The 23792-nt window shown below is 45.1% G+C and overlaps 1 protein-coding gene across 1 annotated transcript; it reads right to left on the reverse strand.

Moving 5' to 3' along the window:
- Positions 1–778: 778 nt before the first annotated feature.
- Positions 779–22184, reverse strand: LOC119458228 (sulfotransferase 1B1-like). Its single transcript, XM_037720058.2, has 5 exons — positions 22038–22184; positions 15868–16106; positions 8744–9045; positions 4623–4790; positions 779–1407 (listed from the first exon to the last, which is right to left on the reverse strand). The coding sequence occupies exons 2-5, from the start codon at positions 16099–16101 to the stop codon at positions 954–956; spliced, it is 1158 nt and encodes a 385-aa protein (XP_037575986.1). The 5' UTR covers positions 16102–16106; positions 22038–22184; the 3' UTR covers positions 779–953.
- Positions 22185–23792: the final 1608 nt, after the last annotated feature.

Here is a 23792-nt window from a genome sequence, read left to right on the forward strand (position 1 = left end):
CAAGACCGCTCGAGTATTCAGATTTAGGTGCACGTTAATGAGCTCGAGCTGGCGAAAATTATTGTGGGGTCTCCTACTAGAGCGTCCCTAGTATTGTGGTTCTGCCAAAACCACAATCATATTGTGGTTTTGACATGTAAAGCCCCAGAATTGAATATAGTACATTTTTAAATCGCGACACTCAAGAAACGAGAAACTCCCCCAGCATAGTATACTTTCAGCTGGCCGAGTTTCTTGCCCCCATTCGGAATATCACACACAAAAAAGCAATGCTGTACATTTCTATATTTGGTCCACGTCGCTCCATTACATCAATTCAAATATGCGGGGGATCTTGCGGGGCAGATATTGTAGCATGTCGAAATTCGCGTGCACTCGGACATATACCCAATGTGGTTCATGCAACAAGCTCGAACTTGCGCGTGGAAGTGAATGCAATAATTCTAAAAAAAATGTGGCCGTAGAGGTACGATTGGCAGCTGCAGCGAGAAAAGGCGCCCTAGAGGAGGTGGAGATACGCTCCCGCTTAGGACGTCGAATTCGTTTCGATGACGAAAATGATGTGATGTTCTTGTTCTTCTCTATTTACCAATTTTCAACTTCAAATAATGGTGCCCACTATTCGGTGCAGCTTATATCTAGTTTGCTGGAATTTGTAGTGCACTCCTCACACGCTCATGCCAGGTTTGCGGCACACAAGCTTCAAAATATCACATCTCAAGGTTCCGCATTAAAGGCTTTCTGCTGCGGAAGTTTCGCGAGTTTTATCAGTTCAGCACCAAGATGTTTATTGCAAATACTAAAGGCATCTCAATCATTTGCTTTTTCCCCAGTACTTTTTGTTGAAGCGTACCCGTCCCTCTTAGGATTTCGGCCCTTAGTGGGAAACACAACATGAGTCGCAATTTCCGACGACTCAATTTTTTCCCGCACTAAAGCTAGCCAAGATCCACTCAAGGCAGCTCGCTGTTGGTCCAGATGCTGAGAACGTCACTGCCAGCCGTCTTCTGAGCAATCCACTCCTTCATCTTTTGCACTTGCTCCGGCTTGAAGAGCTCCTTCCACTTGCCGCAGATTGGCTTCCGCGTGAAGTCCGAGCCCTCGGCAATCTCCAGCGCCTCCGCAAACATGCTCTTGTAGAACTCTGCCGGAGTTATGGGTTCTATCCCGACGGTCATAGCGAGTTCATCGGCCAGTACAGATCGCATTCCCTGGTTGCATGTCGTGGACATGCTGTTGGCACTGGCGATCTTCAACACATTCGAGAGAAGAGCGGGGTCGTCGCGAAGGTCCCTGGCGAAGAGCTGGTCAATGAAATCCGCGATGCGGATGGTCCAAGCCCCTGGGTCACTCTTGACGTCCTCGTAGGTGATGAAGAGCACGTTCTGGTCGTGTCGTCGCTCGTACCTCCACGGGAAAAGTGGTAAGCCATTACTCGTGGACACTGTCAGAATACCTTCCTTACCAATTCACTCTAAAGTTCAATGTTTTTTTAAACGCTCTCAATTAAGCAATTATCCAAGCTCTAAACTGATCTGCAAGAAAAATAGCTGCTTTTGCCATTGTGGCCAACATTGGAAAAATAGGCAGCAATCATCCGACAAAAGGATAACAGCAACGGCATCACTACAACGGTGACAACGTCGCGACAGCGATGTCAACGATAACAATTAGATCGACGTCAAGAGACGGTATGTTAATGACGGCGGTGGGATAAAGGCAACATTTCATTGACTGACATTCTAAACAGCGAAAAGACGACTTTGCAAAATGAATACTAAGATTAATGCTACGCTTAAAGCCTTCCCGTGAATGGCCGCCGCTTAAGTATATCAGCTATGCTGCGTGAGCGGATCGCTTGTGGTGGCCTCCGAAATTACTGCATAGATGCCCCAACATCTCAGAGTCTGTGTTACCCACGCAACAACAACAAAAAAATCCCTATTATAGACGGTACTTCAGTGGAGACTGCTTAGCGCGCCCAGTCCGCAAATCCACGTTTCCCTTGGGGCTTGGGTTCCATTGTCAGTGCTGGGGGTAAGCAAAGTTGTACTTTTACTTTGTATGGCCATGTTGACCTGCTGTACTATCTTTCCAATTTTCCCAACTTCTTAGTACGATAATACGACGACGACGACACGAGTGTCTGCGGCGCGATGACGCATGACAAGCAGAAGAATTGTGGCGAAGTGACAACAATTATGTGATACCTAGAACAGGAAAAGCATTGCACGCGTAAACAGGCAACCAATTTCCAACAGGAACGCAATTTTCAAGCGACAACCAAAGCGACACGACAGGTGGAGTCTGTCGCTTTCATGGCGTGCTGTGGGGAAACCACATGAATGCAACACAGTGAAAACAAGTAGCGACAAACTTCTATTGTTACCCGATTGAAGCACATTACAGCGCACTGTATCTGGCTTGAATACGCGGTTGTCGCCAGCATTGAATGCTGTGGCGCCATCACGTGGGTAGAAATCAGATTACTTTCGGAGCTCTCACTAGCGTGTTAAGCGTAATAGGGTCAAAGAAAAGATGTCATCTCAATAATAACGACATTCTGATGCAACGGCAGCTTTACAGGATGATGGACACTCTTTGCAAGTGACACTAAGTTGCGTTATTGAAAAAGTCAACAAACAGAACTAATTAACTTTTAAAGTAATTATCTCACGGAATACACATATCTTACTTATTTGATTTCGGTACATTCCTGAAATAATTAGCTGGCGGCAGATATTTATTTCACTTACTTTAGTTCAATACTTTCAAGGTCCTTGAGAGCGTCACAGAAGGAAATGGTAAAGAAAGAAGACGAAATATACGAAAGCAGTACACAAGTACAAAAAGCGAAAACGAAATTACATGAGCAGAAAAAAAGTTTATGTCCAAAAACAACAGAATAATTACTCTCGAGCATTCACATAACAAAACAAAATATATAACAAGAACCATACAAAAATACCTTTCTTTTCGTTTTTCTACATTGAAAATAAACCAAATACGCTAAACATAAAATATGTACCATTTTTAGGCACAAGTATATGAAAAACAGTAATGAGTTCAATTGGAGAACTTATTGCAAGATCATCGACTGGCAACAGCGAACGAGGTGAGTAGAATAAAAAGTTACACTTTTCGGATGCCCGCCTAAAAGGCTGTGACTCAGGCGAAAGGAGCTGACAGGCAGTTCTTATCATTGGTAATTATTTTGTCTTCTTCTTCTTTCTGGGGTTTCACGTGCCAAATCCAGTTCTGATTATAAGGCACGCCGTAGTGGAGGGCTCCGGATTAATTTGGACCACCTGGGGTTCTTTAACCTGCACTACAACGCAAGCACACATGCGTTTTCTGCATTTCACTTCCATCGAAATGTGGCCGGCGCGGCCGGGATTCGATTACGCGACCTCGTGCTGAACAGCGCATCGCCTTAGATTTTTTTTATTTTCCTTACCTCGTTCGCTCTGCCATAGGCAGTATATAAAAATTTGGTTCGTTGTAAAAAAAAAAGCACCTGGAGGTTCTTATATTTCATAATGAACTTTATTACTGATGTTTTCCCAAGGCTAATAAATATTTCTCTGTTGTCCTCTTTCATGGTATACTATCGTGAAGAACTGTCTGTTGAATGTGTAACGCTTGTTCTGTGCATTCTACGTCCTACATCATTGGCTCCTTGACTGGAATTTATCTGAAAGGTGACCTGAATGAAAGCGTACATAAATGTAAACAAACTGAACATCGAGTAAGTGGCACTTGCGTCGTGTCAAAATTGTGCTATTGAATACGCCTCAGCTATTTGGAGCCCGCACCAAGCTTACTTGATCAACACTTTAGAATCAATACAAAATCGTGCCGCTAGATTCATCACTTCCAGGTACAGCCGCCAAGAAAGTATCAGTAAGATTAAATCATCCTTAGGACTCGAACCATTGTTGTTGCGTCGGAAAATTGCAAAGCTGTGCCTTTTCCATCGAATATATTATAACTTCCCACATCTGCATGGAAAGCTTCTTATTCCACCAACCCGTACATCTCGTCGCCTTTTTAACTCTTGCAGCATCCAGCGCTTGCATGGTTCAACATCTTCCTTTAATTAATCGTTTTGGCCTAGCACTATCGCAGAGTGGAACAGATTACCAGATAGAGTTGTCAGCGAGCGTAACCACATTATCTTTAAACGGCTGCTTACTGATTACCTCAAACTCTAACCTTATAATGACCGTACTGTGTTTTCCTTCTTTCGCTTTTTCTTTTTTTCTTTTTTCTTTTTTTCTTGCTTTTGCATTGTATTCGGTGTGCCGCGAAGTTTTTCCTTTTTTTGTGTGTTCCTTTTTTCTTTTTAGTTGTGTTCTCAAATGAAATCCACAGGCTGTAGGAAATTGTAACCATATCTATATTCCTATTCTTAGCTCCTGTAACCCCCCCCTTATGTAATACCCCGACAGGGGTCCTTAAGGGAAAATAAATAAATGATGATGATGATGATGATGATGATGATGATGATGATGATGATGATGATGATGATGATGATGATGATGAGGCGGTTCCTTCTATCGCTATATTGACAACCAACTCTTAGGTTCTCTCTGGATCACTTCATAACTCCAATCTCTTACCAGGAGAGGACGTGGTCGAAGAAGTCGCCGTAAATGACCTTTCCCTCGATAAAGGCGTCGAAGAAGGTGTCGAAACTGGTTGCCTCGGGACGGGCCAAAGGCATGCTCTTCATGTGCATGTAGTAGGCGGCGCAGCAGTCAAATGGATTTCGAGCCATGTAGATGTACCTGCAAGGGTGCGTAGGGGTCAAAAGTGTTTGTGCGACAGGTGCTAGCCCTCGTAGGTCACCTTGCGAAATAAGTTACTGTTACTACAACGCTCCCAAGTCGCCTACACAAACGTGGCGCAGAAACGATGCATCTTCTGCACGGTAACCCAAGAGCAGTGCTGCACTTGCATTTCTCACAAAAGCTTCGACACAAAGAGTAGGTTACAAACAGTGAGCTTCGTAAATAGCAAATGATGTCCCACCATCCACCTGTCCGCTTTTTCTTGAATTGCTCTTGTTTGCTTTGCCAATATTCTTCATTGTCTTTGTAAGCCTCGAGCAGGATAGCCAGATAATTCGCAGGGGTTCTGACGTACTTTACGTTGCGAACACGTCTGGGCTCAGTGACCATTCGCTGCTCCAGAAGCCCTAGCCCCGGTTTACATAGCTGCCCGTGACCTCACCAAAGCTTTTCACAATACTGATTGTCGTCAGGTTGCTCTCGTTATCTGTCAAACATACAGCCACAACGTGTGCATTCGTCAGTAGCGTTAAGCTTTACTTCAGTGGCTTGTAAACGAAACCCTTGAATAAATTGATTTTCGGTGATACTTCGCACATTTACACACACACACACACACACACACACACACACACACACACACACACACACACACACACACACACCACACACACACACACACACACACACACACACACACACACACACACACACACACATATATATATATATATATATATATATATATATATAGTCAGCAACAGTGGGCTGAAATGACATCCCGAGCGTACATAACGCTATGCTTTAATCGGTGCCCCCGATTGACTATTAATTTCGCTATGCAGTTACTATACGCCATTTCATCAACTTCTTGCCTTATGAGAGCTCTCGTTTTGAGGCGCCGTGTTAGACTGCGATATCTCCGGGACCAACCCACTTTCCGCAGCACTTTTCTCGTAGCAGTTCACGGTACGAGGAAACTGTGTGAAGTTGTACCAACTTCACGATTGCCCACGTTAATATGGTTTCAACATTCATTCGCCGGAGTTCAAATGCCATCGTCATTTTAGCAAACAACACATGGCGTAGCCATATGTACGTACGATCGTGTAACATGCAGTTGCTGATCACGTCAGAATTCGTGTTTAACTCGCTTATGCTCGTCCACTATCCATGCAGAAACCAATAATCGCCCTGCCGTAAGCTCGCGTAGAACCACCGGCCATAGATATATATGTCTGTGCTTCCATACGATCGCTCTCGACATGGTCGTCGTCACAAACAAGTGCGATCGTGGCCCGCAAACATAGCTACGTAATTTACACAAACACGTTGGTTCATGTGCTAACCGTTCGGCGAATCCCAAACTATGTTGGATAGCCAGGCATTGGCAAAATGCTTCGCGTAACGTTGATTGCCGCAGTGCGGGGGAATCACAATTTTTGTTGTTTTTATTGCTCCTTGCGTATACATGTATTTGAAATATTCGATGCAGAAATGCATCCAGTTTCATTGAAATAAATGTTTTCTGCTGTAATTCTATTTATTTGCATAGCCAATGAAAGAATGATATGTGTAGTATTATATGGGCTTCTACGGCTGCAGCATGTGACTGAACTCTAATGAGAATTTAGTGCGCTATCGGAAATTCAGTTGGTAAGGAATCATTCCGCGCTTATATTATACAACCTGCAATGACAGAGTTTAAATTCTGTCTATTCCCGATCATCCGAAATTCCACCTCCAAGCACGTGTTAAACTGCAGCTTGTTAACTGCGTAATGTCAGCCTTACGTGGTTATCTGACGCTACGCGTATGCTATTTCTTTCAATATAAATATTAAAGGTCTGGGTTTGCGGTATAAGAACGAGAAGACATCTAGCTATGCCATGTATTTCTTTTCATTCTTGTGTTTTCAGACAAACTTCTTATTGGTGACTGAATCTCTACAGTATTTAACTGCTAAGTACCAGTTCATAAATTCTACTGCTAGTGCTATGGCGACTACTGCTAGTGAAGTCGTGGAAACATGCCTTTGCGTTGACACCTCGGCACGTGCATGGTAGATGAACCCTAGCTGTCAAAATTGATGCGGAGACTTCCCTACATCACCAGTCATAGTACAATTTTAACTGGGAGGTGTACAACTCTATCAATGATTGTTCCACGTGTGCTGCTGTCTTAAACCAGGGTAGCAGTGCTGCTAAACGTTGACTACGTAATTTATTTCTTAATAGTTTAGCAATGTATGCACATTCTGAACTGAGTGGGGGACCAAGATATGGGATAGAAAAGCCCAGCATTGCGTTAGAAAATAGGTCATACGTTTCTCCATAAGACATGCACTGAGGCAATCGTCCTCTTACTATAGTCAGAGGACGTTTCTATATATGGAAACGCGCGCAGGCCTTAATCATTATCGGGAACTCTTGCAGTCTTCGTACTGCATTCAGCCGCCAGAAGCATTTAAAAACAACAAAAACTGCTTGCCTTTTCCAGAGCTTACTAAATTCACATCGTCTACAAACAGAGGCCTTCATCCTTCCATTCAACCGTATAGCAATATATATATATATATATATAATACAGCACAACCAGAGACGCGAAATACTCGGCCACACCGTGAATATCACTGCATGCATTTACGAAAACAGAAGCGGGAAGTAGCCTCTCACCGTCTTAACGTCCAGCAGCAGTTCATATACTATTTCGTCAACTGTGCAGAATGTTTCTCTTATAGTTGCGGGTGTAGTTGTGTTTTCTTGAGATTTATCTCATTAAAATGTCTGAACTGGCCATTCCGCAGAGTCATTAGTTATTCTATAGTAAAGCAATGAACAGGGCTAGTTGGTGGACGTTCATGATTGTATTCCGCTTAGTATTGCACTGACAGAAGGATTAGCCTTTCCGTCAGTGTGATACTAAGCGCAATACAGTCATGAGTTATCCTATGATTGCAAGGCTAGAAGCGAGAGTGAGTCGAAATTATTGGCCAAACGTGCACAGCGCGTTTAGAAATTAGCCCAGCGAGGTGTGTGTTTTTCTGTGTTCCCGTCTTCCTGCATGGCTGTGCTCATTTTGTCTTATATTATGCATGGTTATACTCGATCGTCTTCACGATGGAAGCATGAACGGAACAAGATGGCACTAAGAAATCAGCTAACCAACCTCCTCTATATGTCTCCCATATAGTGGGTGCTCAAAATCCAGCTTTACAGATTATTAAATAATCGCCTCTGGGAGGTACCATAATTCTTATCGTTGAGCCGGGTTATTCGAAGAGGCGGCCATTAATAGCACGAGAAATCGAAACACATTTTCAACTATTTACCAAAAATTCACTAATTAACTTCTCAGTTAGTCACTTTAATTACGACACATACTGAATTTACGAATTGTAACCGGTGAGTTTGCAAGAAGCATCCACTTGAAACGAATTTCCAGGATTACACACGTTTCGAGATATTGTTTCCCAAAGTATGAGATAAAATACATGGGCGCTCCAGTTACTATTGTGATTCAGTGTATAAAGCAGAATTTTGGTAAAAAAGTTGAGTGGAACATCAGTGTATTTTTGTGGCGGCCAGTTTGACGGCGCATATCTGCAGACTAGTGTCATTCTGGAAAACAAATCGTATTGGGATACGACTGACAAGCTAACCGCCTACAATACGTACATTGCAACATGTGTTATAAAGTATTTAACTAAGAAGTTAATTAGTCACTATTTGTTAATTATTTCAATATGTGTTTCGATTTCTCGTGCTGCTAATGTCCGCCTCATCTAATAACCCAGCTCAATGATAAGAATTGCCGCTACCTTCCACAGGCGATTGCTAAAAATTCCGTAAAACTTAAAAATGAACACCCTGTATCTATTCTTCGCGCGTGCGATAATCCAATTTTATACTAGGCCTAATTCATCTGTGCTTCGAAACAAATGATCTCACTTGGCCTGCGGGTTGTAGGGTTGCTTGTCGAAAGGCAGGTGCGTCTTGATCGCGCCCGGTCTGCGCATCTCCAGCACCGACTTGATGCCCATCCACTCGAGATACGGACATCGGGACACGAATTCCGCAAAGTCTTTGCTAGGGTGGCCGTGGTTCAAGACACCGAACACCAGGAACTGCAGGAGCGCCGAGCCACACTTGGGATAGCTGACGGTGAAGACATCGCTGGGCCGAGGCTGGTAAGTGAGCGCTGACAGCAGTGTTTCCTCCACGAGGAAGTTGCGGGCATTCAGGGCATCCACCTGGATATAGTTGAGGAAAAAATAGACTTAATTATTCGTTAGCTCTGTAGAAACCTGCTGATAGATAAGGTAAACCAATTAGCCCCCAACGCTTGTTTACAACTATAACATAATTTAACGAACAGATTTTTCAAAAGCCCAAGAGTTTAGGCGAGTTCGTATGAGAACGCGTTAAAGCTGCACAGCACGATAAAAACAATGACAGCCTGTACTGTCCTTTCTCGTCTGATTTGGCTGTTATTTTTGCACTGTGCATCTTTATTATGCAGCTGTCTCCTTTATTCTCAACATAGCTGAATATCATAAACACCAACAACCTATGAGCGCTCTAGTCAGTAAAGCGTCGTTTTTTCAACCCTATCAAACTTTTTTTAATCTATTTCGCTACTTTTTCGTTGAACAGACACATTAGGGCACATGATTGAAAATACATGAGCGAAAATAAGAACATATATACCTGAAGCTCTCAGCAACATATGGAAAACTTTCTCTAGAATTGCCACTAAAGCGAGGTTTTGGAGTCGGCGTATTGTTCTATTGCACGTTGTAATTCCCAATATTATTGGCAAGACTTATGCCAGTTGTCTAATTCGCATCGCATCGCGGAGCGAAGAGCGACAACGCGCAGGCTGACCACCGATAGGTGGTGTAAGCAGTACGTTACCTTGGCGGGTGCGGCCACACGCATGCTGCAGCGTCCCAGTTCGAGTTTCGCGCGCTGTGATGGTTGAATGTTGTTGTGCCGCAGTACCGCTTATAATGGCATTTGATTGCAATAACAGACATATGGACAACCCAAGCGCATTTCTGCCGTCGACGTCGCCGTGAGGTTCCGTATAAAGTCAAAAGGCGATAAAATCGTCGCCATGCGCCGTACGCTGTGTGTGCGAGTGAAAGCGTACTAGGGTGAGCCAGCAATCGCGGCTCAAAGTAGCGCATGCGAGGGAGGAAAGCAGGCTGGAAGCGCGCTTTCTTCTTCCCCCCCCCGCCTCCCCCCCCCCCGAGGCGATGGAGAAGGAGGGGGTTCATTCTCCTCCATAAGCTGCTGCTCACAATGTTGCCGCGCGGGCGCCGTATCTTGAAAGTGATCTGCGATGTGGACAAAGTGCATGCGCCTAGTGCCGATAGGTTTCTATGCACTATGCTTTCGACGTTTCGTTCGCGTTGAAGCGAGACGAGAGACAGCGCGAAGGTCAATTTGCGCGCTGCTGCTGGCACGCTCACTCCGGCGTTTTCAAAGCGAGTTTCCGCGGTCATCGAGCGAGATGTGTTCATGTTTACATGTGCGCGCATGAGACCGTGCTTGTCTATTTAGTTAGTCAGCAAATGTTTACAACTGTATTCGGTCCATTAAACTATTATTCTTGCTTCGTATAGCTCTCCGCTAATTTGCTATCGCAATCGATGCTTCACCTTTCGGGCGAAACTGAGACTTTTTTTTAGATTCAGATTTTAATGATAGTTTGTACGCAGAGGTCATTTGAATATATTGATTGGGATGCGACCGACAGAATTAAAGCTTTAAAAAATAATTATTGGGCTTTTGTGATTTAGTAATTAAACTCTTCGTATCACCCATCGCCCCATGGCCGCCAAGCTCAAAGCAAGTCTCCGAAGGAACGGTTCTTTTATATGAAAACCGCAATTTTTAAATGTTAATTATATCTTAGGAATCACATGAAGCCAAGAAAAAATGACGCCAAGAAAAACATCGGGGAAATTAAGTGTGCTGGAAATTGGAATGTAGAGAATAATGAAGAAAAGGCAAATGAAAGTGGACGGAACGATAACTCGTAGCCGGCGGGAGCCGAACCCGCAACCTCCGCATTGCGCGTGCGTTGTACTACCAATTGTGCTAAGGCGACGGCGATGAATTCGTCCACTTACTTGGGAATTTAAGTTTACTAGATCTGGCCCTAGGTGTGTTAGCCAGCGCCACTCAGAAACATGGTGGGCGGATGTGGAACATCCTTTTTAGGCCAATGGCGTCAGATAGCACGTGATCTTGGGAGCCCAGGCACATGGCTAATAAACGCTCGCATGCTACCTTATGACATAAAGGATGCCAGGTTCGAGACCCTCGCAAGTAATAAACAGAAGAAGGGGAACCGGGGCGCTCGATTTTGTTGATCATATCCACATAAAGCCAACAGACAATGAAGCCAAGGAAAGCATCGGGTAATTAAGTGTGGTTGAAATTGGAATCTAGAAAATAATAAAGAAACTGGAAACAGCGAACAGATGGATCAGATGGCGTGGAGCTGCATCCATGGGTGAGCGCATGGCTTTTTTCTTTGATTCGCCAGAATTCAAATTTTGTGTGTTTATTTTGATTGTTCTGTTCTGGGAATCGCGCATTTGTCACATAATTTGAGTTTGCACAAATTATTTAAGGAAACAGTTCCAACCACCTGTCGGGCAGCTACCAAGGATCTTATTAGAAGGTGGACGAGGCCAGACTTGGTGGCGTGCGAGGATTTGGGAGTTGAGGCGGACGAAACAATAGAAAGGCCAGCTATCGAAAAAGCAATTAAAGATGGTGACAATGCCGACGAGAGCATTGAGATTGCTTGGGAGGTGCTACAGGTAACGCTGAAACGTGAGCGAGAACGGCAAGATGACAAAAATTTAGTGGCAGGATTGAAGAAAGAGACGGAAGCTTTTATCGAACAAAGACAACGGTGGCATGAAAAATCTGTAGGTAGTACGCTGCGAAATTGTGAGGAAGTCGCTGGCAGATTTTGGTCGAGAGCCGAAGAGGCTAGTACCTGTTAGATTAGCAGCACGTTCATAAGTGAACGGAAATTGTTATCTGCTAACGATGCCTTAGTGGCAACACAAGCCGTTTAAGGCCGTAGTAACCGCGACAAGGTGCTGTTCCAACGGAGCACTATAAGACAGGTAGGCCAACTGTGAAATAATTGGCACAGTCACCGCGTGTGTGTGTCGCAGGAATGGTTAACGAGGTTCTTATCAAGGTTCAGAGTACCGCTGACCCAGCAAAAACGAGCATCGATATCGAGTCATGGCTAAGCGCCAAAGCGCAGTGCACGCTGGACGGTGCAGTTGAGGGCAATTCGCAGGCGTGCGAGCTGCGTAGTTCAAAGTCAGACAACTGCATTGTTGATGGGTCGGTGAAGCTGTCTGTCAGTGTAGCTATAGCCAAGAGAGCGATGATTTAGAGAGAGAGTCATTCAGACCGTGCGGGTGAAAGAGCGATCGAGACCGACGAGCGGTGTGCCGATGCACAGCATGAGCTGGATAACGTAGAAGAGCGCATGCTCGCAGAAATACGAGTTGTGTAGCACGAGTAAAGCCTGCTGAATTGTTCCAGAGTCGGTGTACTGTAGTGTACTGAGGTCTAGTGTACTACAGACTTCACCAGCGTTATTCGTGGCCACCGAATTGAATTCACTGGCCATTCAGAACTTGAGGGGTGACGAGGAGCTGTTAGATACGGACCTCAAGTTCTTAGACCGCAACCACTCTCCGTCGCATTGCAACATGACGCCACTTGCCCGGGACCATTGGATGAAAATGACGACACCTGCACTGGCCAGACGATTGGCGGAAAATGACGACACCTGGATGGAGTCGACGATTGGCTGAAAGTGACGTGATCCCGGCAGTCTGAAGGAGTTATAAGCTGCAGAGACAGATCGAGAAGTGGGCCGTTCTTGTCGTGGACCGCAGTGTCCGATTTACCGCCGGCCATAATGATCACTCTTTTACTGTTATTTTGTGTATTCAACTCCTATTTATAATGTAAATAAACCTTCAGTTCTCTAAGGCCTCATCAATGTCGCCCAACACTCGCACTCAACAGCAAGATCTAATACCGGCAAACATTACGGTTACATCAGCTGCAGTTGTCGGGAAGCGTGAGAAGCAGTCCGGGATCTTTGAATGCTGTCGCGTTCCACTTTTTAAGGCGAAACTTAAGCGTCCTCCAAGTTCTTTGTTCTTTTTCGCTATATTTCAGTGAGGTGCCACGTAAGGAACTGTCGAAAGACCTCGTTGATGTGTTATTTGCTGTGCTACTGTACCGTGAAATGTACTGTGCAATCCGAGGAAAAGACGTTTTGAAATGCGTTAAATGAATGATCGCAGCGGCATAGGTTGAAACCCGATTTTTTAAAGCTGCACACAGGAACCTTACCGCTTATACATGGTTAGAACATAGAGATTTTTTGTTTCTTGGGGTACACATTGCTTATTGTTAAATAAAAAATGTGGTTGATCCCTCTTATATAGGAATCGGTATAGAACACGAAAGTGAAACGTGTCTTCACAGAAGTAGTGTAATGTTTATTGCACATTGATATATAATGTCTATTGGTGTTTTGTGGCTAAAGCGCCCTTAGGCGTTGATGCACCCACGCTGACGCCTGGTGGCACGTCTCCTCCATCACGACTACCAACGTCGATGACCATGAGCAACCGTCGTGCATATGGAAGCTGCACTACGCTGCACACGCTAGCACAACGCGAAAGACGAAGCACGTAACTGACACACTAATACAACGCGCAAGACAAAGCACGTAGCTGAATCGTCACCGAGTCAAATCAGCGCGTACAGCGCGTCGTAATTGCAGCCTCCGCGATCAACTTCAGAAACATTTTCAGAGCTAATTTCGGAGGCCACGCTCCGCTGTGCTGAGTACGGTGAACGCCACTACCAACGCCACCTAGGTGGCGTTGGTAGTGCTTCTTGATGCCAGCGTCCCTTCGAATGCTGGCATCGAGGCGTCGTAGTGGTGAGACCACCGAAGCGTTCACTGTCGGTGCGCGTTAGTGTCTTAATGCAGTACTTCTCTTTTCTGCTCGTAGGCGGCGGCACCGCCCCGAACAAGAGCGCGGGTACACAGAGGAGTGTTAGATATATAAGGCGCGTCTGTGTACCTCTCTGCAAATGCGTTTGTGGCGCAATGGGTTAAACGCTCGGCGATCTATCGTCGCGGACCGAGAGGTCGTGGGTTCGATTCCCAAATTTTGCATGTTTGTGGAACTTTTTCTTCTGGTTTCTTTCTTTGTATTATGTTCTATGACGTATTTCCGTGACGGAAATACGTCAGTGAAGTCTTGGTGGACCCCGGCATAAAACACTTTCGTGTTAAAAAACTGACAAAATTGAACACGTGGTTTTAGATAGCCGGACTGGGATCTTTTTATGGCTCATTTTACAAAGAAGTCTGAAAAAAAAAAGAGTTATCATTAAGGCCACATGCAATCTGTTATTTTGCGATTGCCAACAAGGATGACGTGCCTTTTTATCCTGTTATGCTACTGGGCTTGTGCACTATATGGTCAACTTGGACGACTGTGCACAATGCAGATATTGGTGATAGACCTGTTCGTGAATATTTCTGCGAATCTGTGTCCAGTTTTGTTGAAGCGCAGAAGGTGCAGGTGTATGTACCTGAGTGCGTTCCCACATTGAATATTTTGCTACACACGCCGAAATGCTGATAACATGTGTGCAGACACGAGCTGCCGGCTAAGCGTAATATGATCGTGTTCTATTGTTTTGAGTCTGTAAGCTCTGGTACATACGAGGCAATAAAGAAATAGAGAGACCATGGTCTAGTAGTGAAAGCACTGTACTACTGTGCTCCAGGGAAGAGGCTCGAATCCACGATCGGAATCGAACGTGTTTGACGTTGTTTTCTTTTTATTAAAGCAGCGCGAGGCAGGAACCTACCTACCTACCTACCTACCTACCTACGTATACTTGCCTACCTACCTACCTACCGACCGCGAAGTGCCAGAAATGAGGTAAAGATTGCTTCGCATTAAAAAGATTCCACGACACACTCTATTTTATGACCTTGTGTGAATGCATGCGCCTGCGTGTGCGAGTGTGCGCGCCACAATACAGAATGACTCATAATAAATGAGATAGAGCAAGCACTTTCTCTTTGTTATCTCTTGTTTTCAGTTGTGTTTTGTGGCGTAACAGACATATAGGTTTCCAGAAAGAAGCTTTTTTTCAACAAAGGGACTTGTCTTTGTCAAGGTATCAACTACTTTGCCTAACTGTCGTGAGATGTTCTTCAAAGAACTCGGTTACCTTATACCTAAGGCCTCTTCAAAACTGTCTTCGTTAAATGCCAGCGCTGTATATATGTGCAATTTCCCGCTGTTTCTCCAAGCATCGACTACATACAGCAATCCCAGTTTCATGTAACTTGTTATCCAGTAATCATCAACCCCTTCCCCCATCACCCAAGTCACATTTCTTCATGCTACTGCTGAGGCATGATTATGGCGCACTGCCATTCGATCACTACACTTTGACGTAACTTTGTTAGAACCGGCTCCATAAAAAGCACTGTGGCACAAATAACTTCTTCAACAGGCGCGCCTGCAGGAAACCAAGGCAATCACCGTCGCTCCTTCTGTCGCGTTCCTCTGAACTTCACAACACTCCGCTGATCTTCCTTGTCTGTTCCGTCGCCGAAGGAAGTATATCGCCGAAGGAAGTATTGGTTTATTTATAGCTATAGCAATAAAACCCTTGTGAAAACAGGTATCGTGCAATAATATCAGGATCCACCCACCCACGCGTTTCATTACACCGCCAGTGGGATCGGCCTTTCTTACAAACCCCATTGGACGCTTCCAAGGACAATCGTGCACTGGCGTCAGGAGCAGCCCATCAACGCCTTTACGTTTCATTCTATAAAGGCAGTCTCACACCACGCTGAATTTATGATAAAGGCAGTCTCACACCACGCTGAATTTAGGACCCGTCGAGTGATTTATACAATGTGACGGTATTACCGCAGTATACAAAGAAAACGAAGAGATGTACGTGCTAACCTCGGACGGCGGTCCAGGGTCTGAGACTGAGCTCTCCTCGTTCTGGTCCCGCTGGTCCACTCCTACGGGCGCCAGCTGTACCGCATCGGGTTCGGCCGTGGCGTGGGCAGCTGAGTCGGGTACCGTGATTGTAGCAGCTGTGGTGTTGGCGTTGTAGCCTTCCGAATCGCTTCCAGGGTCCGAGCCGGGTGGGCTTTCGTACTCGGGTTCACTGCTGTTCTCCATGCTCGACATTTCGTCTTGCGAGTAAAAAAAAGCACCCTGTTCAAGGCATACTAAAGTTTGTGCGCCTGCACAACGAAAGGATCAGGCTGGTGCAAGCACGCAAGCACATGAGACCAAGTGCTAACAATAAACTATTTCATTTGCAGAAACCTGTGAACTTGTGCACGCATCTGGCCACAATGCATGCGCAAGGACGCCGTTCTCAAGCCTGCCGACGCCATCGATTGTCACCGATTAAGTAAATGTCGTTTCTTCTCAGAACTAAAAAAAGGTACGCTTGTACATGTAAAAAAATGGCAACCTTGTTACCTTTACTGATTCGGCTGGTTGGTGTTATTTCGTTTCGGTGAATAACGCGACCATTTAATGGAGACCGAAACAAGAAGACGCAAGGGGAAGCGTGAAGTTCTAACTAGTGTGGTTTACTCGGAAGTGAGATTTAGTGCCTAACGAAGCCCAAAAAATAATCTGGAAACTCAAAAGAACAAAAACGTATATGGAAGAAAACAAGAAAGCATGACAGTGTAAAATCAGCATGCATTATTGCGCACGTACGCACCCGCACTGATCGATGCCAAGACATGCGCACGGATGGCTGGAAGATGATGTTTCTGTATACCTATAAATTTCGCTTCAAAATAAAACACAATACTTGAAAGTTGTGCCTGCCGTCGTGCACTGTTTCCGCCTCCACTAAAGGTTCGCGCAACACAGAAGAAATGACCAAACCTTAGTAGCTGGTGCTTCGATTACTCTCTATTTCTTTGGATGCTCGACTTATGAGTTATCCGTGTCTTGTGCGAAAATTCTTTGCAGTGGAATAGAGTGCAGAATAAATTAGAAATTTTCCCCTGGATTTTTGTTCCCCTGGAAGACCTCCGTAGCAGAAGACGTGGCTGTTAGTCAGTACTGTATAAACATCACCAGTTCTTGTAACCTAAGACCAATAATATCTAAGACATTGGCTAGTAGTTCCTCAATGAGCGCCGCTAAGCTAGCCTCACTCGAGAGGGTTATCACTGCTGTTAAATACATACTTAGTACTATACAAACTATGAGACTGCAAGTTTTGAAATTTGCAGGCCCAAGTTGGAATCAGCTAGCGCAAGAGAGGGGTAAATGGAGATCGCTGGGAGAGGCCTTCGTCCTGCAGGTGACATAAAAATAAGGTGATTTGTAAAAGAACTGATATTTGGGCGAGTTGGTAGCTACTGAACTTCAAACTGCAGCGCACACACATGCTCATGCACTTGCTCATTAAGTACGCCTTCCATATATATATATATATATATATATATATATATATATATATATATATTTGTGTGTGTGTATGTGTGTGTGTAACTTCCCGCCCAAATAAACCGAGTTGCGAGTCAGCGCCTGTGTGTTACCTTTGTCTTTTGTCCTCATTTCCTGTGTGTGCGCTGCAGTTTAAAGACAAATAAGGTGATGATGATGATTGGTGCAGCACGCGGCACGATGTTTTAACAGCGAAGCTTTTCTTGACGAACCTTGCCGGGTTTCGTTACCATGGGTGCTGCGGCGTGGCTGTTCTCTCACCAAATGGGCTAAACAATCATAGCGGAGGACGGGCGCTGCTGGGTTCATTTCAGCGCCAGCAGATGACGCTTACCTTCACGCATCCGTATACATGTAGGCTCCCTACGCATCCGCGGATAGGTGGTAGTTGTGGCGGACGACCGTGATTCTCCGGGGCTCCGTGGCGGCGACGAAAACATGTTTGTTGTGCATGCTTTGAGCTTGCTTCTGTTGTTAGACTTGCAGATGTTTTTTAGCCTTTAAAGAGTAAGTTGGAAGCGGCAGGGCTATCAGCTATTGTCTTCCTTTTCTTTTTGTGTGTGTATCGCGTGTATTTGGTTTTGTATGACAGTTAAAACGTCTTTTCCTGACACGTGTTCCAACACGTGCGACCGCGTGGGACGTTGAGTCTTTTTAGTCTTGAAATAGTAGGTTGGAAGTGTCAAGGATATTAGCAATTAGTGTTTTAGCGTGTGTGCATCTATATCGAGAATAATGCGTTTGTAAGACAGTCAGAGCACGTGTTCGAACACGTGCGAACATGTGTCATGACTTTAGTCTGCTCGACATTCATTGCAGATACTTTGTGACAAATTGCGGATAAATAAATTGTGGTATTTTAAGGTTTAAGGTTCTGTGCGTATCGTCATTTTGTAGGTAAGAGCTTCGGAAGGTTCGGTGATAGCGTTTGAGAAAGCGAAGTGCAACATATATATGGCAAAAAGGGCGGTAAAGCGTGCAGCGTGAGGGGGGTCTCTCAAGGTAGATAAGGGGACTGATGAGAATAGCGCGGAAACTGAGCCAATCGACAAATACTGTGATCTCGATGCTAGGGTAAAGAAAATGGAGGATGTCCAGGATGAGCTTCTGAGACGGATCGCATAGCTCACAAATGACCTCAATATGGAGCTTGATGCGCGGAGGGCAGTGGAAGAAAGACTCCGACCAGCCGAGGTCCAGCATGAGCTTGTAAAACGGATCGCAGAGCTGAAAAATGAACTCAATATGGAGCGTGATACACGGAAGACAGTGGAAGAAAGACTCCGAGCAGCCGAGGAAAAAGTGAACAGGGCAGCCATTACGAACGGAAATGGTAGTGGCGATGAAGCGCCGTCTCCCGGCGGGACAGGACCGGAAGTGTCCACAAAGCTCATAAATGCGTGGAACATGGAGGGTGGCAGCAGCAGCGAGGGTCACCTACCTTGAAGCGGCCGCGAAGGGAAAGCAGGAGCGCGGGGGTCAATGCCCTATGTCGAATCCGAATCACGCGGATGAGGAGGAAAAGGGGAAGCAGAGTGAGACCTTGTCAGGAGGGGAGAGGGAAAAGGTCCTAATCACCGGTGACTCAAATCTGTCTAGGTGCTCAGAGGCAGTTGTGGAGCGGGTGAAAGGCGACAAAAGAGTGGCGGTAGGGACGTTTCCAGGGAGGACAATGGGCGATGACATGGAGTGAGCTAGAGAAAAGCTCGCGGGAAATGCACAGGTTCGCAACGTTGTAATAGTAGCTGGCGGCCGGAGACAATTTCGGAGAAAATCCCTCATCATCATGTTTCAATGGTCACGCAATCTGAGATTTTGTGAGAGTTTTAGATGATTTGCCGCATTGTTACGTTTCCCTACAACTCTGCTTATTGAATCCTACTTTTTATTTGGCTATGCAACTTTTTCATTAACAGGCACCAGCCATTCCTCCTCCTCCTTAACACCTTATTTCAGGCGTTCCGCAAAACACCGTCCTTCCGGCTTTTCTTAATCTGTATAATAGTGACCTTCTGGATAACATATTGTTCGGTATCAGAATTTTCGCTGATTGTTGCGTCTTGCATTTCCCTGTTCTTAGTCTAACGATAACGCTATATTGCAAACGGCCTTGCAAACTGTGGAACTTCGGTGTCAATGATTGCTAAGGTGTCTAAATGCTAAGAATGTTTCACATGTTTCTTTTCAGCGAAGCCTTTACTCGCTAGAGCACAGATATTCCATCTTCGGATGGGACGTATCCACTTGTCATCATATAAATATTTAGGCGTCCATATGTCCTATATTCTCTGCTGGTGACCTCCTTTATCAGGCCGGGCTAATTAGGCTAACCGTCTTTTCAGCGACGTAAGACTAACTAACCGTCAGAACGAAATGCAGGAAACAGTTGTACTCCCTAAATTAGAACGTGCATCTGTAGTCTGCATTCTTCATCATAATATTTTGATGAAAACTATCGCATGCATTCAAATTCTTGCAGGTAAATATACATATTGAGAATATAATCTGATTGCTATGTTTGATATGCTCAATAAAAGGCTAATCTTCCTAGTTTTGAAATACTGCGAAAGATATCGACTCTGTTTTGTTAACCAGTTTTACCACTCACATCTTGGATGATCCGTCACTACACATTTTCAATTGCTACAACGTATAAGTCATTCCAAAGCCAAGTATAACCCCCCCCCCCCCCCTTTGCACACTACGGCGCACGCAACATCGTATTTTGTCGAATCAATGAACGACTGGAACGAGCTGCCCATCGACGCTGTGCATCACTTTAGTCCTAATCACTTCAAGACGCACATAGAAGCAATCATTGACTGTTTACAACAGCCCACGCCTCATCTAATACCTCTATGCTAAAAAAATGCGAGGTATAGTGAATAAAGAAATAAATAAAAAGAAAAAAAAATATCAACAAGGGTAAGGTAGCGCTTCCCATTGTCAGGGAAACAAACACATAATAAAGACGAGAGCTTGCATTTGTGCCTCGCAGGATGATGCATGCGTACATTTAGGTTAGAAGGTCACACCAAGTAGACCAATACCTAGGCCTACACTAGCGGATCAACATCTCTGCTAGAAAGTGCCTGTAAAGCGAACCCATTTGGCGCTGCATTCTTGAATTAAAGCTAAAATGGCCATTTCACAATAGAATCACGTGACCACGCCCTATTGAAAAATTCCTTTATCTTTCCTATACATATCCTAACAAAATTCCTAACATATCCTATACTCCGATATGAAACATATGATCCCATATAAACCCCGTTTTCCCGATATGTTATATAATGGTATTAGATATGGTAGTTTAGGGAATACGGGGTTTTTCCAGTAGGGTGAAGCACTCATATTGAATACACCGGTTGTCGTTTTATTACCAAGTCCCGTCGGCTCGCTTAATGCACGAGATTACTATGGGATCAACGAACGCTGAAGGTATCGCCCATTGCCGGCAATGTGTACGGTCGTCCAGCTAAAGCGGGCTCCACAAGGTTGAATGCGATAGGCAATCCTCCCTACCCGGAACCTTACAGGCGAAAATCTCACATTTGTGCGAAAAAATTAAACGCAGATCGCTAATGCAGCGGCGGACATCGTGCGGCTACACTGTCAGTGCCTTCCGCTTGCTCGACCAGCGGGAGTATTGAAAGCAGTTGGTCACATCTCCCAAAGTGAGTGCCCTCGATTGAGCTGGGTGTCAAGTTCGCAATGTGGTTGGCCTTCACGTTATTACTGTCAAAAATAATAATATTCTTAATGGACCTCAGCGTTGTTCCTGGGCATGGGGCATAAATAAATCATTGATCACATATCATTATTAGTAGTAATATTCTTATTCTTCTTAATAATTAACCCTACTACCAAATACTCGCTGTAACAGCACGTTGCCTGTTTAACGTTGACGACCTCGTGAACATTTCTTAACCCTGTTGAAACTGTGATAAAGTGGCACAAGCATTTAGCCCGCAATTCACGCATTTTAACGTGAACGATTATTTGGGTCTCGTGGCAACATGCATACACTATAGTGGCTATAACCTTGATTGTAATTCTCGGTCTCTTTTCTTAGAATAGAGCCTTTAGAGTTGCCCTCGCGGCATCCACCTTGATGTTTCTGCCATTGCTGCCGAGGATACGAGTGCGTTCACCGCACAAATACGAAATCAATCTACCTACAACATACACTTTTTTAAGCTTTTAAACCTAATTTCCTAGAGCGAACATTTTGTTTTCTCAATGAAATTTTCTTGTATATACACTTGATATGCTTTTTTTCCTAGCGTGAATGCTTTGTTTCATGATCGTGATACTTGCCTTTTTTTCTAACCGCATGCCGTTGCGTGGAATTGCAAGCTCGTTCGCAGATGCGGCCAGACTATATGGGAGTGGATCTCTATCTGTCACGTTGCAACGTGCAGCTTTAAGTTGGCAATCCCCAGTTTCTCTCTTTCAGAAATAAAAAAAAAAACGTTCATTCATGCATTAATTCATAATCTCAGAACTGATTTATCAAGACGGTGTGTCGGCTATAGCATACAAAAAACGGCTGTGATACGCTTTCTATGACAATGTGCTGCACCACTATCAGATAAGGAACACGCTTAGCGCGATGCTGAAATCAAAACAGCCTCCACACTCACCGGTTCTAGCAGAGGTGCGCGCAGGAGTGCCGGTCGAAGAGCTGCAGTGCGGGTGGCCGCTATAAACAGGAGCTACACGTATAAAGCCCCCGACAACGGCTACCGGCAGTGGCTCCCGACGGCGACCGGCGAACGACGGCGCGTGGCTTGTCCTCTGTCTTCTTTTTTATCGCCTTTGGCAGAGTAGCCACTACAGTTAGCTTTCTTGCTCTTGGAATAATGCCTCTTACCCACTAGAAGGTAAGGGTCAAGAAATCGGCAGTACTAAGAGGGAAAGGGAGCTTGTGAGAGGAATGTGAGAATATGCAAAGACAAAAATGTCGCAGTTTCGCCAGAAAGGCGAAGCATCAATTGCGATAGCAAATTAGTAGAGAACTATTAAGAGTAGGGATAGTAGTTTTATTGGCTGCATAAATTTGGACACATTCGCTTACTAACTGAATAACTAACAAGCGTGGTGTCAGCGCGCACAAGCAAACATGAATAGATCACACTCAATGACCGCAGATAACGACTGTAAAAACGCTGGCAGCAAGCGCAGCCGCCGCAGCGAGTGGAGGTTCATGCGGTCTATCGCTCCAACGGAAACTGAACGGCGAATGCACAGTGCATACGAAGGTCAGAGCCGTGTGGAGATCGCTTTTAAGAGACGGTGCGGGCGACCGCCACAGCAGGGCAAAGTACAAGCGCAGTTGTAGAAGCTGCCCCCCCCCCTCTCTCCCGCGCTGCCTTCCCGCTTTCTTGCTTACGCGTGGGAGATTGAGTGGCCAGTTCCCCTTGCGCCCGGTTGCAAGATACGCATTTGGTGCCGCAGCACAGCGTTCCCCGCCTCCCTCCCTCCCATACCTCCACAGCCTTTCGCGCGACGGTCGCGTTCGCTTTCCGCCGTGCGTTCGCTCTCCGTGATAGCGTGCGGGGGAGTTCGCCCTCCGTGATAGCGCGCGTTCCCCGCGCGCTTTCGCTCGCGCATACGGCGCGCGGCGACGATTTTATCGCCTTCGGACTTTATACGGAACCTCATGGCGACGACGACGGCGACGGCAGAAATCCGGTTGAAGTGTCCATATAATTGCTATCGCAATAATATGAGAGGGGAAAGGCACAGAGGTTAACCCGAATAACCGTCCGTCTGGCTGCTCCTCACTGCAGGGTAGTGGAAAATGCAGAAATGAAGAAGAGTAAAGAAAAGAAGATCTTAACAGAATCTGTTTGCACAACTACAAAATATTAGACAGGGGCTAAGATAAAATATTACAAAACGCAAGTAAGACGAGGGGAAATAATACTAAATATGATACAGCGGTCATCTTGTATACTGACTTACCAGAGAACAAGACGCATCGAAATTCCAATATGAGTCGACGTGCTTAGAAAGAAGCGTAAGGGGAATATCGTTGCGTAGTGTACAGCAACTTTGACATAGCGTTCGATGCGTGCCAACAGCACATGCTGGCCTTAGTGCAACATGCACATAGTGATCACGGCCACTCAGGTTTGCATCACATCTAAAACCTAGATGATTATTTATTATGGATGTTTGATTTCTTCAAGTTATTTCTGGCACAGTGATTCCAACCTCCAGGAACAGTTTGCGTAAACAATTAGTTTTCAACAAATGCTATCGGGTAACTCTAGCATTCCAATGCTGCAAGGCTCACCATCATCATCATAAGGACGCACCATTAAAATTCGGATTCCACAAACACCTAGTGACTTGTCTTTCTTTAATATTCGTTGATATGTATAATAAAAAAT

Source organism: Dermacentor silvarum, chromosome 7 (genome assembly GCF_013339745.2).
Source record: "Dermacentor silvarum isolate Dsil-2018 chromosome 7, BIME_Dsil_1.4, whole genome shotgun sequence".
In the NCBI taxonomy this organism is placed as follows: Eukaryota; Metazoa; Arthropoda; class Arachnida; order Ixodida; family Ixodidae; genus Dermacentor; species Dermacentor silvarum.